Raw genomic sequence first — 12,459 nt, forward strand, 5'->3', positions numbered from 1 at the left:
TTCTGCTGCTTGTCGAGAGGTGGCTAGCTTGCGTTTGAGAGCAGAGTTTTGTTGCCGTAAACGCTGAAGCTCCTCTTGCATGGAGCGAATGGGCCCCTGCAAGAGCGCAGCTGGGTTGTCGGCGGGCATCTTGCCTTGGCTAAAATTCTTGGTCGCTGCGATTTGATCAAACTCGCTACATTGCGGGATAATGGGCACATGATTCTTGTCTCGGCCACAAAAGCAAGGGTGCAAAACTTGAAAGAAGGGGAGCACGAGGCGCACGTACCCCGTGGGTCGTCGGCGATTGGAAAGCTGGCTGAGTGAGAACGTTCGACGGCGCTCGCCATCGGCGGCAGCTGCACCCATCTCTTCATCGTCATCCATATCGTAGTCTTCATATTGCACATTTGTGGGGCGCAGTGTAGTCACACGTGTGTCCTGCCCCAAGGCCCCGAGCAAAGCATCGCGGCAGGGTGAGAAGTTCGGCATGACAAGTCATTCACAGGCTACAAACCCATCACACCAGCGCCCCCCAGGCAGAATGGAGCGATTGCACGCTACCTTGGCCTCGGGCATGTGCTCAAATACTTGGTCACAATGGCTGATGATGGCGGACGTTAACGCATGTACCAATGGGGTCTCCTCCATGAGACAGCTTTCAGAAAAGTCCTGCCAGTTTTGAAGTGGGGAAAAACAATGAGCATCGCATGTATGCTAGCCAGCTAGCCAACGGGTGTGTGTGTGTGTGTGTGTGTGTGTGTGTGTGTGTGTGTGTGTGTGTGTGTGTGTGTGTGTGTGTGTGTGTTGCCAAAAGCTTACGCCAGAGTCAAGAACATTGGGTGCGAAGACCGTGGCAACATTGGCCAAGGTCATCTTGTTCTCATCGGCATGCTCCACGACCTTGGCCAAGAAAGCACTGAGAGCGGAAAAGGGAGTCAACGGTGAGTGGACCAATTTGACAGACCAGGAATTGTGCCGAGCCGGAAAGTTTGGAACGCGACGCATCAAGAACTAACCAGAGATAGCGAAGCAGAACGGCGTTGTGGGCTGGCATTTGGGGGATGACGCGTTGAATGCTGCTGATATCCTAGGCGAGATGAGCGGCGGCAAGCAAGTGTGGATTAAAAGTTCGGGCCGACACGGCCGAAGAATAGGACACATTTGCAGCCAACAGCCTTTCCGGGACAATGTACCTGATCAGCACTGGCCTTGTAGAAGCGTGTTGCGTTGAGAAAATTGCTTCGAAGGGAGCGAGTCATCAAAGGCTCGGGAAGCTCACGAAAGTAGAGCTTGAGGAGTGAGGCCACTGAGTGCACATCGCTCTCGTTCAAGTCGGGGTGTTGTCCTAAGACCAGCGGAGACAAGGCGCTTGTTGTGAGCGATGACAGCCATGTATTCATCCTTGACAGCACCTTAGGCGCTTGAATTACGCTGATGTGAACGGCCAGGAACGCTCTTGAACCAAAGCCCAGGAGATCGTACCAGTCGCGTAGGCGTGCTTCAGCTCACGAATGCGAACGGCGCTGCCGGGCAAACGAAAGATGCCCACTTCGTCCAGGGCATTGGCGGTGAGATATTCGACGCAATCTGAAATGAGACGGGGTACGTCACCATAGCCTTTGTGCTGCGGCAAGGCGTTGCATGTGGAGCATCAAAGGTTAGGGCCGGATGAGGACGATGATGTTCACAGATCGGGCTTGTCCGGGTCAGCTGATGAGGCAGCGTGCGCCATGAGCCTACCTCGCGATGAAGCTGGTCAGCCACGGAGACGCCGAAGATTCCACCGCCATGTGAGGCGTAAACGACACGGTACAAAACGTCGAGCCAGCGCTCCAGATCCTTCATGCTGAAGATTTTAACGACGGCGACGTGAACCGAAAACGACCAATATGAGCTGGGCAACAAGGCTTTTTTTTTTTCCTTCCTTGAGTTGCTTTCTATGTTTGGGTGTTTTGACTTGAGCAAGCAGAATGATGGGCTTTTACCTAGTGGTGTGGCAGTAGTAGGTGCGCTGTGCGTCACTGAGGCCTGCAAGAGCAGCAGCAGTACAGTGACCAAGCACATGATATTTGGCGGTGTCAGAGGAAAGGGGCCACTGCCTGCGTGGCGCGCGAGGCAAAGAGCGGCATAAGGTAGGTGGATGATCTGGCTCACGTACTCTTGATTTCAAAGCAATAAGGTTTGCGGGGTTCTTCATCTTCAGGTACGATGCGAATTTCCACGAGCTGCGCTAGGCCCTCAGCCAGGGTAATGACGCCAAGGGGCTTGACGCCGTCCTCAGGACGGGTCTCTTCCTTGTAGTAGAGCATTTGACAGCCACGGATGGAGAACCAACGGCGCTTCCAACTCTTGAATTGTCCACCTTGTTTGACCAACCAGCCCGAGATGAGCTCTCGGCTAGGCCCAGCCGTGGATGAGTTTGAATCCATCGTGATGATGGCAAGCTGTCAGGAAAAGTAATCGGGTGCTGCGCAGCTAATGCAGAGGTGGCATTCGAGGACAAAAGCACGATCTGAAGCTCTGTTCACCGACTCGTTCACGCCATCTGGAGAGGGTTCAACTGCAAAAAGATGTGTGGGGACGTGTGACTTCACGTGTGTGCACTCGCCACGAGAGCAGAAGAGGAGCTGAACAGCAAGACTATCGAATCGGTGAATACGAGTGCGTGAACAAGGGTGAGGGATTTCGCGGAAACGCAAGGAGTGAAGAGCCCGCAATCAGGCCAAGTTGGAACACGCCCGTGCCAGCGAGACGCGAGCGGGCGAGAACAAACGACCCGTGCCTGGAGCCAAAGCTACTACGCCTCACAGTGAGTCATCAAGAAGAGAAGCAGGACAATCGCTTACCGCGCACAAGTTCAAACAATCATCTTCCAAACAGCACGAGTCCACACCGGGTCTAAGTTGACGGCTGCTGGACTCGATGCTGAATGCCTGATCCAAACAAACATGCGCAGACACGCCAGGCAATCGCGCAGCGGAAATACGCCAGCGAGTGAACGAGGTCGTCGCGAGAAGACCGACGAAAGGCATCAAGCTTAATAAACCAATAAATGAAACCGCTTTGCAAGTTTGCAAGGGGATTTGGCTTATTAAACCGAAAAAACCAAAAAGTGCACCATTATAAGCCGACATGCTTGTTAAAATAATGCCAAGCTGGAGAAGCAGAACTGCTACCATATGAAAGTTCACATGGACGCTTGATAGGATGTCAGACTTTCAAAACGTGTCGCGTCTTGTGTACCGACGGCGACAACCACTTGGTTTTCATTGTCGGCTCCGAGCAGTTTGCGACCATAAAAGTAATTTTGGTGTCGCTGAGGGCGAAAGAACACCTGCAACCAGGTAGCGTCAAGGCAAGCGTTTGAACGACGAAGCTTGCCACAACACCACCTTGCACGTATATCAAGGGGTTCCCTTGTGTTGGCGACACGTTGATCAGCTGAGTGATATTTTGTCAAAGACATCTTGATTGTTGTTGTTTCCTCTTCCTTTGCTTTGGTTTGCTTTTATACATTTCGTGTTTTGAGGCTCGGTCGAAACAAAACGCCGCAGGTCTGACGCGCATGTCGATGGTTGTGATATAACTCATCGCACCACGAGCTGAGAACAATTGATAGCTTTAAGACGTCAATCGCTTTCACGCAGAGATTTATTGACGTTCTACAGAGTCGAATTTATCACAACAGGCATGTCACGCGCTTGACCTTGATTATCGAGCGAGAAGGGGAGTCGATCAGCGGATCAAGCTAAGCAACTACACCACCGAAACACAAGCAAGGAAAATAATACAACGGCATTGGTTCTTGGTTGTGGTTCCTGTCGAATCTTTGCTTTGCTTTGGTGGTCAAACGCTTCCTCCAAATTTACTATTCGCCAGTTGATACTGCTTGAGACGACCGGCTTCAGGTGCTCTCTCGGCCGTGGCATTTTTTTACCTTGCGCACCCCGCCATCAGTCTTCACTCCATGCCTCGCTCTTCGGGTCGGCGCCCCACCTCCTCCCTCTTCATCACTCGCATCGACGTCCCTCTCTCGCTCGGCTGCGCTGTTGCCAGTTCGAGATGTTCCGAACACATAATCTCCACGACCGCCTCGACCAGATTGACGGGGAGGTTCTGGCGGCTCGCCGCGCTGCGCTCGAGCGTGACGGCATTTCCAACCCGCAAGCCTTTCTTGAGGGGAGCAAAGTGGGCTGCACCTCTCTGCTGCAGAACATTCGCGTGCTTCTGCACGCCAGCCGCAGCCAACTGCCGACACCGGACATGATCGTGGCCGAGATTGCCGAGACGGCGCGGTGCGACAGCATCTACACGGAGCCAGAGCGCATGCGCACTGTGCGGTCGCGCCTGCTCGAGCGACTGGGGCCAGACCTTTACAAGAAGTGCGCCACACCGGACGGCGAGGGGCTCAGCGAGGTGGAGGAGCGTCGCGTTGGTCACTGCATCGCCCACTACGAGCACTTCATCCGCACACAGGCACGGTCGAGCCTGCCTTTCGGCCCGTACGCGCTCGCGCTCATGGCCGACTACGCGCTCCACATCGGCCTGGCACTGACGGCGGGGGGGCTGGTCGCCAGCGCCCCCAACCTCATACGGAACTCGCAGCGGTGGCACGCGGCCCGTGAGGCTCGTGCCAAGACCACCGAGGCCAAGCGATCGATGTCCGAGGTGGCCAAGCCCACCGAGACCAAGCGATCGACGGTGTCCGCGGTGGCCAAGCCGGAGCAGCAATCGCCGGCCACGCGGGACCCATCAAGGCTTGCCGTGGGCCATGTTCCCCACCCTTCAGCGAACCAACGAGCAATCCGCCGAGCCGGGAATCCCCGAGCATGTGTGAAGGTAGGCAAACAGAGAGAGCGTTGTTCCAATTCTGGAAAAAATATTCATGCCGCCGGGCCATATCGGCCACATATTGACGCCTGCGCACGAGCTGGTCCCGCTCTTTCGAATATACCCTTGGCCACCACTTCAATCGAGGAAATTAACACGTTAAAAAAATAATAATAATAAGATTCGATCACCAGAAGGATAATGAACCGGTATACCTCTAACTGACACTGGGGTGGGGAGAAGTTCGGCGGGGTACTGTGGTAGGGAGTTGTTCGCAGAGAGAATTTTTGGCTGGGGGAGCGAAGCCCCCGTCCCCCACCTTCTTCCCACCGCAGAATTTACACACTTTTGGGCGAATTTTGCTGCGTGTTTCAACCGATTGTTCCGCCCCGGTCGCTACCCTCTTGCGAGCCGGTGAATGTTAGGCCACTGGGGGGCGCATCATGAGCTCGTCAAGGAAGCCCCCCAGTGGCTTGAAAAAAGACAAAGACGTGCGTTTTGGCTGTCCAGACATTTTCTACTCTTGCTCACTTATCAATCAATTTAGCACATCTAGATGTATCATTACCGGCCAGAACACACTCACGTTCTCCCGTCGATCAGCGCGCCTGCACGGCAGACAAGGCGAGGTCGAATATTGAAAACACCATCAAGCAACGCGGCGGTTCCAAAGAGCCAGAACGGACAATGGCCAACGTGTCTGGCGCGGCAAGGCCAGCCGTTTGGGTCGCGGTTGCGAGCCAGGCAGGCCGCAATGGCTTCATGGATCTCTTCCTCCGAGCGCGGAGGCAGGCCGTGGTGGAGGCGCGAGACGCGGTCGTGGCGCAAGCGCTGCTCGGCTACGACCTGCGAAACGTGATCGTCCAGCAGGAGACAGTAGTCCACCAGCCGGCCGGCACCTTGTGCCCTCAATTTGAGAACTAACATCCGGATGTAAAACGAGAAACGAATTAACAAGCAGTGACGATCTATCTGCATGCATGCTCTTCTTAAAGAATTATGTCAGATTATACCCTCTGTGTGTGTGTATTCCTCTGTGTGTGTGTGTGTTGTGTGTGTGTGTTGTGTGTGTGTGTGTGATTGCTTACGACGATCAAAAGCCCGTGACACCTTTGAGGATCTTGAGGGGGTGGGGGTGTCCAAGCGATTTCGAGGTCGTCACTGCGCTGCGGGTTTGAATGTGTGTGTGATTCGGTGTCAGGCCAGGCTGGCGTATTTGGGTACATAGGTTTGGTGCTGCGCTCCAGCTCCAGCCTGTTCCTGCTTTTGACATGTGAGAAAAACTTGATCGTCAATTCGTTGGACACCGGACGGACAGCATCCAAGAACCATCGCCTCCGATCTGCGACACAGCCACACACACACCCTGATCTCGATCTCGCGATCCTCCTTTTACGACAGCTCTGTGATGGAAAAGCCATGGGGAGGCGAGAAAGAGAGAGAGAGGAAGAGAGAGCGAGAGAGAGAGGATCGGCCGTCGTTTGCATCTGAATACCAGACGGATAAACGCGTGACTCTCGACAAAACGAGATGGCTGAAGCGCAGCGTGCCATACTGGGAGTGGCCCTCCTGGTGCTGCTGATGCTGTGCACTTTGATCGTTCATCGGGGCTCCTTGGGCTCCAACCATTTGACCGCTGAACCACAGCCTGTAGCATTGCCAGACACCGAAGAAGGGGCCACCGCTGGCCGTGTCTTCAACGTACGCGCAGCCGAATTCCACGGCCCTGATGCCACCTTGGCTCCCCTCGCGGACGAGCCGATCGCTGCCCTAGTACAGGCGCCAGCAATGTACCAAGCACAGACGCGGCCTATCATCAGAGTGCCCCACTTCAAAGTTTAACCCACACTGTCTCACAAAGGCGCCGTCTGCGCGTGGCTTGGGATGGCCCCTTTGCTGCTGGCATGCCCATGGGCTTTGCCCAGGAGGGCTTGGGCTTTTTGAAGGGTCTGCGACATCGCGCCGATGTGGCCCTCGTCTCCACTTTTATCTTGGACAATTACCGTCGCATGATCACAAAGGAACAGCGTCAAATCCTGGATGACCTGCACAACCTTCGTAGCCCAGCTGCGCTCGAACCGGATGTCTACGTGACCCAGTGGACTCCGGATCCTGGCTTTCGAGAGCGAATTTCCTGGTATCTGGATCGCGACGTACACCCTACCAAAAGGGACTTTAAGGTCGTGGCCCGCCTCATGTTTGAAACAGATACCATTCCCGCGACTTGGGCCCGTGGTACGAAATGTCGCGCTTTCACTCGTTTTCTTGCTTGAATCGGCGCGATGACAATCCTCCCATCAACAGGACACAGTATTTTAGTGTCTTGCGTTTGAGTGAGGCTAAGCAACTGTCTGCAGCGGAAGATCACCTGACCTCGGCCCCGACATGTGTGTTCAACCCTTGCATCTTTAGATTTTTCGCGGATGGACCGTATTCTCGTGACCAGCGAGTGGCAGCTGGATGTTTTTGCTGCCAACGGGGTGCCTCGTAGCAAGCTGCGCGTGCTGGGCGAGGTTGTGGACAGCGAACAAGAGTTTGACCCAGCTCTTTGGCCCGACAAGACCAGCATTCGACAGCGACTCGTTCCCAGGGCACAAGACCGCCTGATTTTTCTCTCTGTAGGCAAGGCTGAGGCCCGCAAAAACTGGAATACCCTGCTGCACGCCTTTTACCAAGCCTGTCAGGAGCGTGACACCGATGACTTGGCTCTGGTGATCGTGAATGGCGTCTCAGAGTTTGAAAAACAACGTATGTCTTGCCATGCTTATCATCCTGCCCCTCTTATCCCTGACAGCCGTGTCTGGCCAGCCTTGACGTTTGAGCTTACCTTCTTTTTTAAAAAAAAAAAAAATGCGCCCGTGTGGCTGTTTTAGGGTTTCGACCCTCCCAATCACCTCGTGGTCTTGTATTGACCTTACACGATCTCAACGCCGTTGATCTCGTGCAATTGTACAAGTATGTAGCGGCAACTGCAAGCAAATGTGATCCGCGCCGCCGCCCTTACGTTGTTCCTCCCACCCATCACCCATGTCTGCAAAAGAGCGGCCGATGCCTTTGTGACGCCAACCCATGGGGAGGGATTTGGACGACCTATTGTCGAGGCCATGGCCATGCAACTCCCCATCCTGGCCACCAACTGGTCAGCCCCAGGAGAATACTTGACACCCGATCGCGGATATCCCATTCCCATCGAGCCTGACTTGGTCCAATCTTCCGATGGCCATGGTCGGTGGGCGGCGGTCAATGATGCAAGCGTGAAAGCTCTCATCCTGCACGTTGCCGACCATCCCGAGGAACGGGCTGCCAAGGCTGCGGCAGCCCGTGCGTACGCTCTGGCTCACTTTAGTGAGAAAGTCATTGCCGATCGCCTCTTGGAATTGTTGCAAGAGGTCGTTGACAGCCCCCATACCTAATCACAATAATCATTCTTCCTTTCGCATTGTCTCCCTCTCATTTCAGCATTAGATGACCCTGCACACCTCGCGATCTATTTCAAAACCAATTCATATCTGCACCAGTGTCCTTTTCATCGTGTCCCCCTGCCCTGTTCCTGCCCCTGCCCCCTATCCCTGTCTCCATGTTCTCACTCTCTTCCTGTTTTCTGCTTCTTGTCTGTCCATTAAAGTTTTTGGTTTGCCGAACGAATGAAAAAAATTTCTTTGTCTCCTTTTGTGGTCTATCATCACTTCATTCGTTGAATTTGTCCCATTCGACTCTCTCTGCGCAGCTGAATTTTACATGTGAAGCACCAGCGCCCCGCCCCGCCGCCGCAACTACACACGCGCGCGCGCGCGCGCGTGGTGTTCGAGTCAGTTGCTTCATCCTTTTTATTTCCCCTGTGGGGCTTTGTGTCTTTGTCTCGATTCAATCGGCCTGATCGTTGGTTGTTGTTTTTTTTATCTTTACGTCCTGCTGTTAAGATCAGCCCGGCGTGCTTGGGCGCGAGTGGACAAGCGTAGCTTCAGCCAGCAAACCTCCATAGCACCCAAAAGAAAAATGCGTGTCTCACATGTTGCCATCAGCGCCGTCTTGGCCCTTGCAACTGGCGCCTTGCTCATTTGGCCCCTGCGCGAGGTCTTGCAAGTCACTATGCAAGGTGGCTCCTGGATAGGCAGAGTTGGTCGTGAGCCGACCGCGCTCGAAAGTGAGCAAAGTGCCATACGAGTCGCCATCCCAGGCACTGAAAATTTTGCAGCTACAAAAACCCCTACTACCCCGGGCTTGGGGCCTGCAACACGCACTCGTGTTTCTCCCACTGTCCAGAAGCCCACCACCACCGGCCCTCGGGCCATCGCATCAACCCAGCCACCAGCGCGCTCGAGCCGGCCACCGCCGCCTTTGCAAACAACACAGAAAAAACCTGCAGCGTCTACCACCGTTTCTCGCACCACGCCAGCCCGGCCAGCCCGAGTGATGAGCACAGCCCAGACGACTAAGAAGCATCAATCCGCCGCGCCTACAAAACCGCCACTTGCTCGAAAGCTGCGCGTGGCATGGGATGGACCCTTTGCGTCGGGTCTGACCATGGGCTTTGCGCAAGAAGGCCTCGGTTTTCTCCTTGGTCTCCGTCATCGGGCCGATGTTGCATTGGTGACCACATATTTTGAGGACAACTTCCGGCGGAAAATCTCCGCCGAGCATCTGAGCATCCTCGAGGGATTGCGCAATTTAAAGAGTCCTGCAGCTCAGCGCCCAGACGTCTATGTGACGCAGTGGACGCCAGCCCCTGGGTTTGATGAACGCATCCAATCGTTTTTACACAAGGACGTGCGCCCGCAAAAACGGGACTTTAAGGTTGTAGCCCGACTCATGTACGAAACCGACACCATTCCCAAAGTATGGGCTAAAGGTAAGAGCGAGTGCTCAGCTTTTTACACCCTGCCATCTCCACTCAAGAGGTCTACTTCTTTTGTCCTGACTTGTCTTGCCCGCTTGGAGCTGGGCGTGTGATTTTCGTTTTACAAAACTGCCATGTTGTGTCTCCTGACCCATACCTGATCTACATTCGCGCGCTAGACCTGCCACGAATGGACCGCATTTTAGTGACAAGTGCATGGCAACTGGAAGTTTTTGCGGCCAACGGCGTACCGCGGAGTAAGCTGCGCGTGCTGGCTGAGGTTGTGGATGGCGAACAGGTCTTCAACCCAGCCCTTCTGCCCAGTAAGGAGGCTTGTCAGCAGCGCCTGGTACCTTCCGTCCAGGATCGCTTCGTCTTTCTCTCTGTGGGCAAAAAGGAGCTGCGCAAGAACTGGGACGCTCTTTTGAGAGCTTTTTTTACGGTCTGCCAACACCGAGAGGCAGATGACCTAGCCTTGGTTGTCGTCAACGGCGTGCCAGCCGCCGAAGTCGACTGTAAGTGACCCCATCCATTTCGCGCCCCCAAAGTTTTTTTTTTCAGGTCACAGGCGCTTAGCAGCAAACATTTTGATGTGGTGGTGGGTCTTCAGGTCTGCGCCCCCGTGGTATGACCAAAGGGAAGGTCGTGGCTCTTAAGAGTCTCTCTGCTGTGGATATTGTCCACTCGTATCGGTACGCCTGCCCGCAGCGCACTAGAATGGCTACTCTTTTTTTTCCGTTCACCTTTTGCCGTACGCACTGTGCTTTGGTCCATGAATTCACACTCGGTCCGTCGTTTGGCTCACAGTGCAGCAGATGCCTTTGTGACGCCGACGCACGGTGAGGGGTTTGGGCGTCCCATTGTGGAGGCGATGGCCATGGAGCTACCAACGATTGCAACCAATTGGTCGGGGCCCGCTGCGTTCTTGGGTGAAGCTTGGTCGTACCCTCTCCCCATCAAGGGTTTGGTAGCGGCTGACCGAGGCAATGGGAAGTGGGCAGATGTAGCTGAAGAAAGTGTGGTGCAGCTGATGGAACACGTCCTGGCACACCCTGAGGAGCGAAGAGCCAAGGCAAAAGCCGCCCGAGCATACGTCTTGGCTCACTTTAGCGAATCCGTCATCGCCGATCAGCTCTTGAATATTTTGGAGGAGGTGGTTCGTGATGGTTGATAATGAACTTGGAAAAAAAAAAAAATGGGGCAGAGGTGCCAAGACCGGGCCAACTCCCCCCTGCTCGCATTTACGTGAAGCGTTCACCATGCCACGTATTATTCATTCGCAACGAGCCAAGGAAGGATATCGAATTGACAGTTTTGATCATTTTAGCTGCTCATCACTGACCACCGCCGTGCCTCTTGTGTTTCTTTGCCTAAAACCTAGCATTGAGCCAGATGCCAAGACCATTGTCCCACTTCGCCTTGATCTTAGCCACAGCCATGGTTATTTATCTTGATCTTAGCCACAGTCACGGCCACAGCCACGGTTATTCATCAGTCCATCCGCTGCACCTTAACCTTGCAAATCTTCATCTACATGTGGTTCATTTCATGTGAAATGGTCAAAATCATTTGAATGTAAGCACTAAAAAACTACCACAAGTACATCAAATCAGATGACTTATGTGGTGAAGTGCCAAAGCTTTTGTTGATGTTTCAAAGTCGTATGTGTGATGCATTTTGTACAAAACACACAACAACGCGCTTGGACGCCGCCTGCCAGTAAACGGCAGCCAGACGGTGATCGAGGAGCAGGGACTTGAGTGGCCGTTTAGGCATTGGTATATGAAGCAGCAGCTCACTGGGAACCAGTCTGAATTGGAGCAACGAGGTGAGTCTTGGCTCCGGCCGTGGTTTTCGGCTTCAACGCACGGACACACCCACCGACCTGCCGTCACCATGACCCCACCCTACCACAGCTTGGAGAGCGCTCGCTCGCTGGCAAGCTTTCAGCTGTTTTTGACCTCTCACCCCGGGCTTGCTCTGTCCCACACTCAGGTACACCTGTACCATGGCAGCGCTCACAGCAGCGTTGCGGTCATGGGTCAAAGCACCGACCCGCTGGAGCCGTTTGGCCCAGACGATTCCTGGCAGCGGCCAACATGCCTCCACTTCTTTAAGGGCGAGACAGGGCATCAGCCGCCCCGGAGCGGCGCGCTTCATGGCGGCATCTGCCCATGCCACCTCGACAACCGACGATGACGCCGATTACGTTGCCTACTACAACGATTGTATGCAAAACCCCAACGCCTTTTGGGATCAGCAAGCCCGACAGCGACTCCAGTGGCGCCAGTTGTATGACAAGGTGGCTGACCACAACTTGGCTGAAGGTCAAATCCGCTGGTTTACCAACGGCAAGCTCAACGTTGCTGGTCAGTTCCTGGCGCTTCATCATTGTATCCAGCATGCTCGGCTCTCAACTTTCTCCCCGCCCATGGCTCGCGCCTGCGCTGCCACTCTACACGGCAACCCACGCACCTTTGTCATGTTTTCAAATTTTCTTTGATGTGTTGTTGTTGTTGTTGTTGTTGACGAAATCGCGGGAACTTGTTTTTGTGTCGAAATTGTGCCCTTGCTTGAGCTCAACCTTTTTTTTTTTTTTTGGAATGGGTGCATGGTAGAGAACTGTATCGACCGCCATGTCGAGTCGGGTCGTGGAGATGCGACCGCACTCATCTACGAGGCTGACGAGCCAGGCACCACCCAACACGTACGCCGACGGTTCACCTGATGTCTTTGCTTCTCCGAGCCCCCCCCCCCCCCCCGGCTTAATTCATCACCTGGTGGTTGGGCCTTAATCTGCCCGAACAGAT

General features: G+C 54.3%; 5 protein-coding genes across 5 annotated transcripts in view; 4 read left to right on the top strand and 1 right to left on the bottom strand.

Annotated features, from left to right (window-relative positions):
- Nucleotides 1-696: 696 nt before the first annotated feature.
- On the bottom strand, nucleotides 697-1,600 carry MONBRDRAFT_13806 (uncharacterized protein; the record flags this gene model as incomplete). Its single annotated transcript, XM_001742446.1, has 4 exons — nucleotides 697-898; nucleotides 999-1,069; nucleotides 1,176-1,327; nucleotides 1,465-1,600. Coding segments are annotated over 4 exons (561 nt in total), but the record flags the coding sequence as incomplete, so codon positions are not given.
- A 2,444-nt stretch (nucleotides 1,601-4,044) lies between these two features.
- MONBRDRAFT_4706 (uncharacterized protein) lies at nucleotides 4,045-5,736 on the top strand (the record flags this gene model as incomplete). Its single annotated transcript, XM_001741987.1, has 2 exons — nucleotides 4,045-4,821; nucleotides 5,416-5,736. 2 exons carry the CDS (start codon nucleotides 4,045-4,047, stop codon nucleotides 5,734-5,736), a joined length of 1,098 nt encoding a protein of 365 aa, XP_001742039.1.
- A 606-nt stretch (nucleotides 5,737-6,342) lies between these two features.
- MONBRDRAFT_21814 (uncharacterized protein) lies at nucleotides 6,343-8,225 on the top strand (the record flags this gene model as incomplete). Its single annotated transcript, XM_001741988.1, has 5 exons — nucleotides 6,343-6,513; nucleotides 6,738-7,047; nucleotides 7,225-7,560; nucleotides 7,686-7,753; nucleotides 7,776-8,225. The coding sequence occupies 5 exons, from the start codon at nucleotides 6,343-6,345 to the stop codon at nucleotides 8,223-8,225; spliced, it is 1,335 nt and encodes a 444-aa protein (XP_001742040.1).
- A 2,232-nt stretch (nucleotides 8,226-10,457) lies between these two features.
- On the top strand, nucleotides 10,458-10,811 carry MONBRDRAFT_3219 (uncharacterized protein; the record flags this gene model as incomplete). The annotated part of the gene is made up of 1 exon (XM_001741989.1): nucleotides 10,458-10,811. A coding segment is annotated over one exon (354 nt), but the record flags the coding sequence as incomplete, so codon positions are not given.
- Nucleotides 10,812-11,807: 996 nt separating this feature from the next.
- MONBRDRAFT_13263 (uncharacterized protein) overlaps nucleotides 11,808-12,459 on the top strand; it is a gene marked incomplete at both ends in the record, with an annotated part of 3,432 nt that continues 2,780 nt past the window's right edge. The window contains 2 exons of the mRNA XM_001741990.1: nucleotides 11,808-12,018; nucleotides 12,268-12,356. Of these exons, the coding sequence (XP_001742042.1) occupies nucleotides 11,808-12,018; nucleotides 12,268-12,356 (300 nt within the window). The remainder of the gene's footprint in view (nucleotides 12,019-12,267; nucleotides 12,357-12,459) is intronic.

The sequence above is a fragment of the Monosiga brevicollis genome, genomic scaffold, assembly GCF_000002865.3.
Source record: "Monosiga brevicollis MX1 MONBRscaffold_2 genomic scaffold, whole genome shotgun sequence".
In the NCBI taxonomy this organism is placed as follows: domain Eukaryota; class Choanoflagellata; order Craspedida; family Salpingoecidae; genus Monosiga; species Monosiga brevicollis.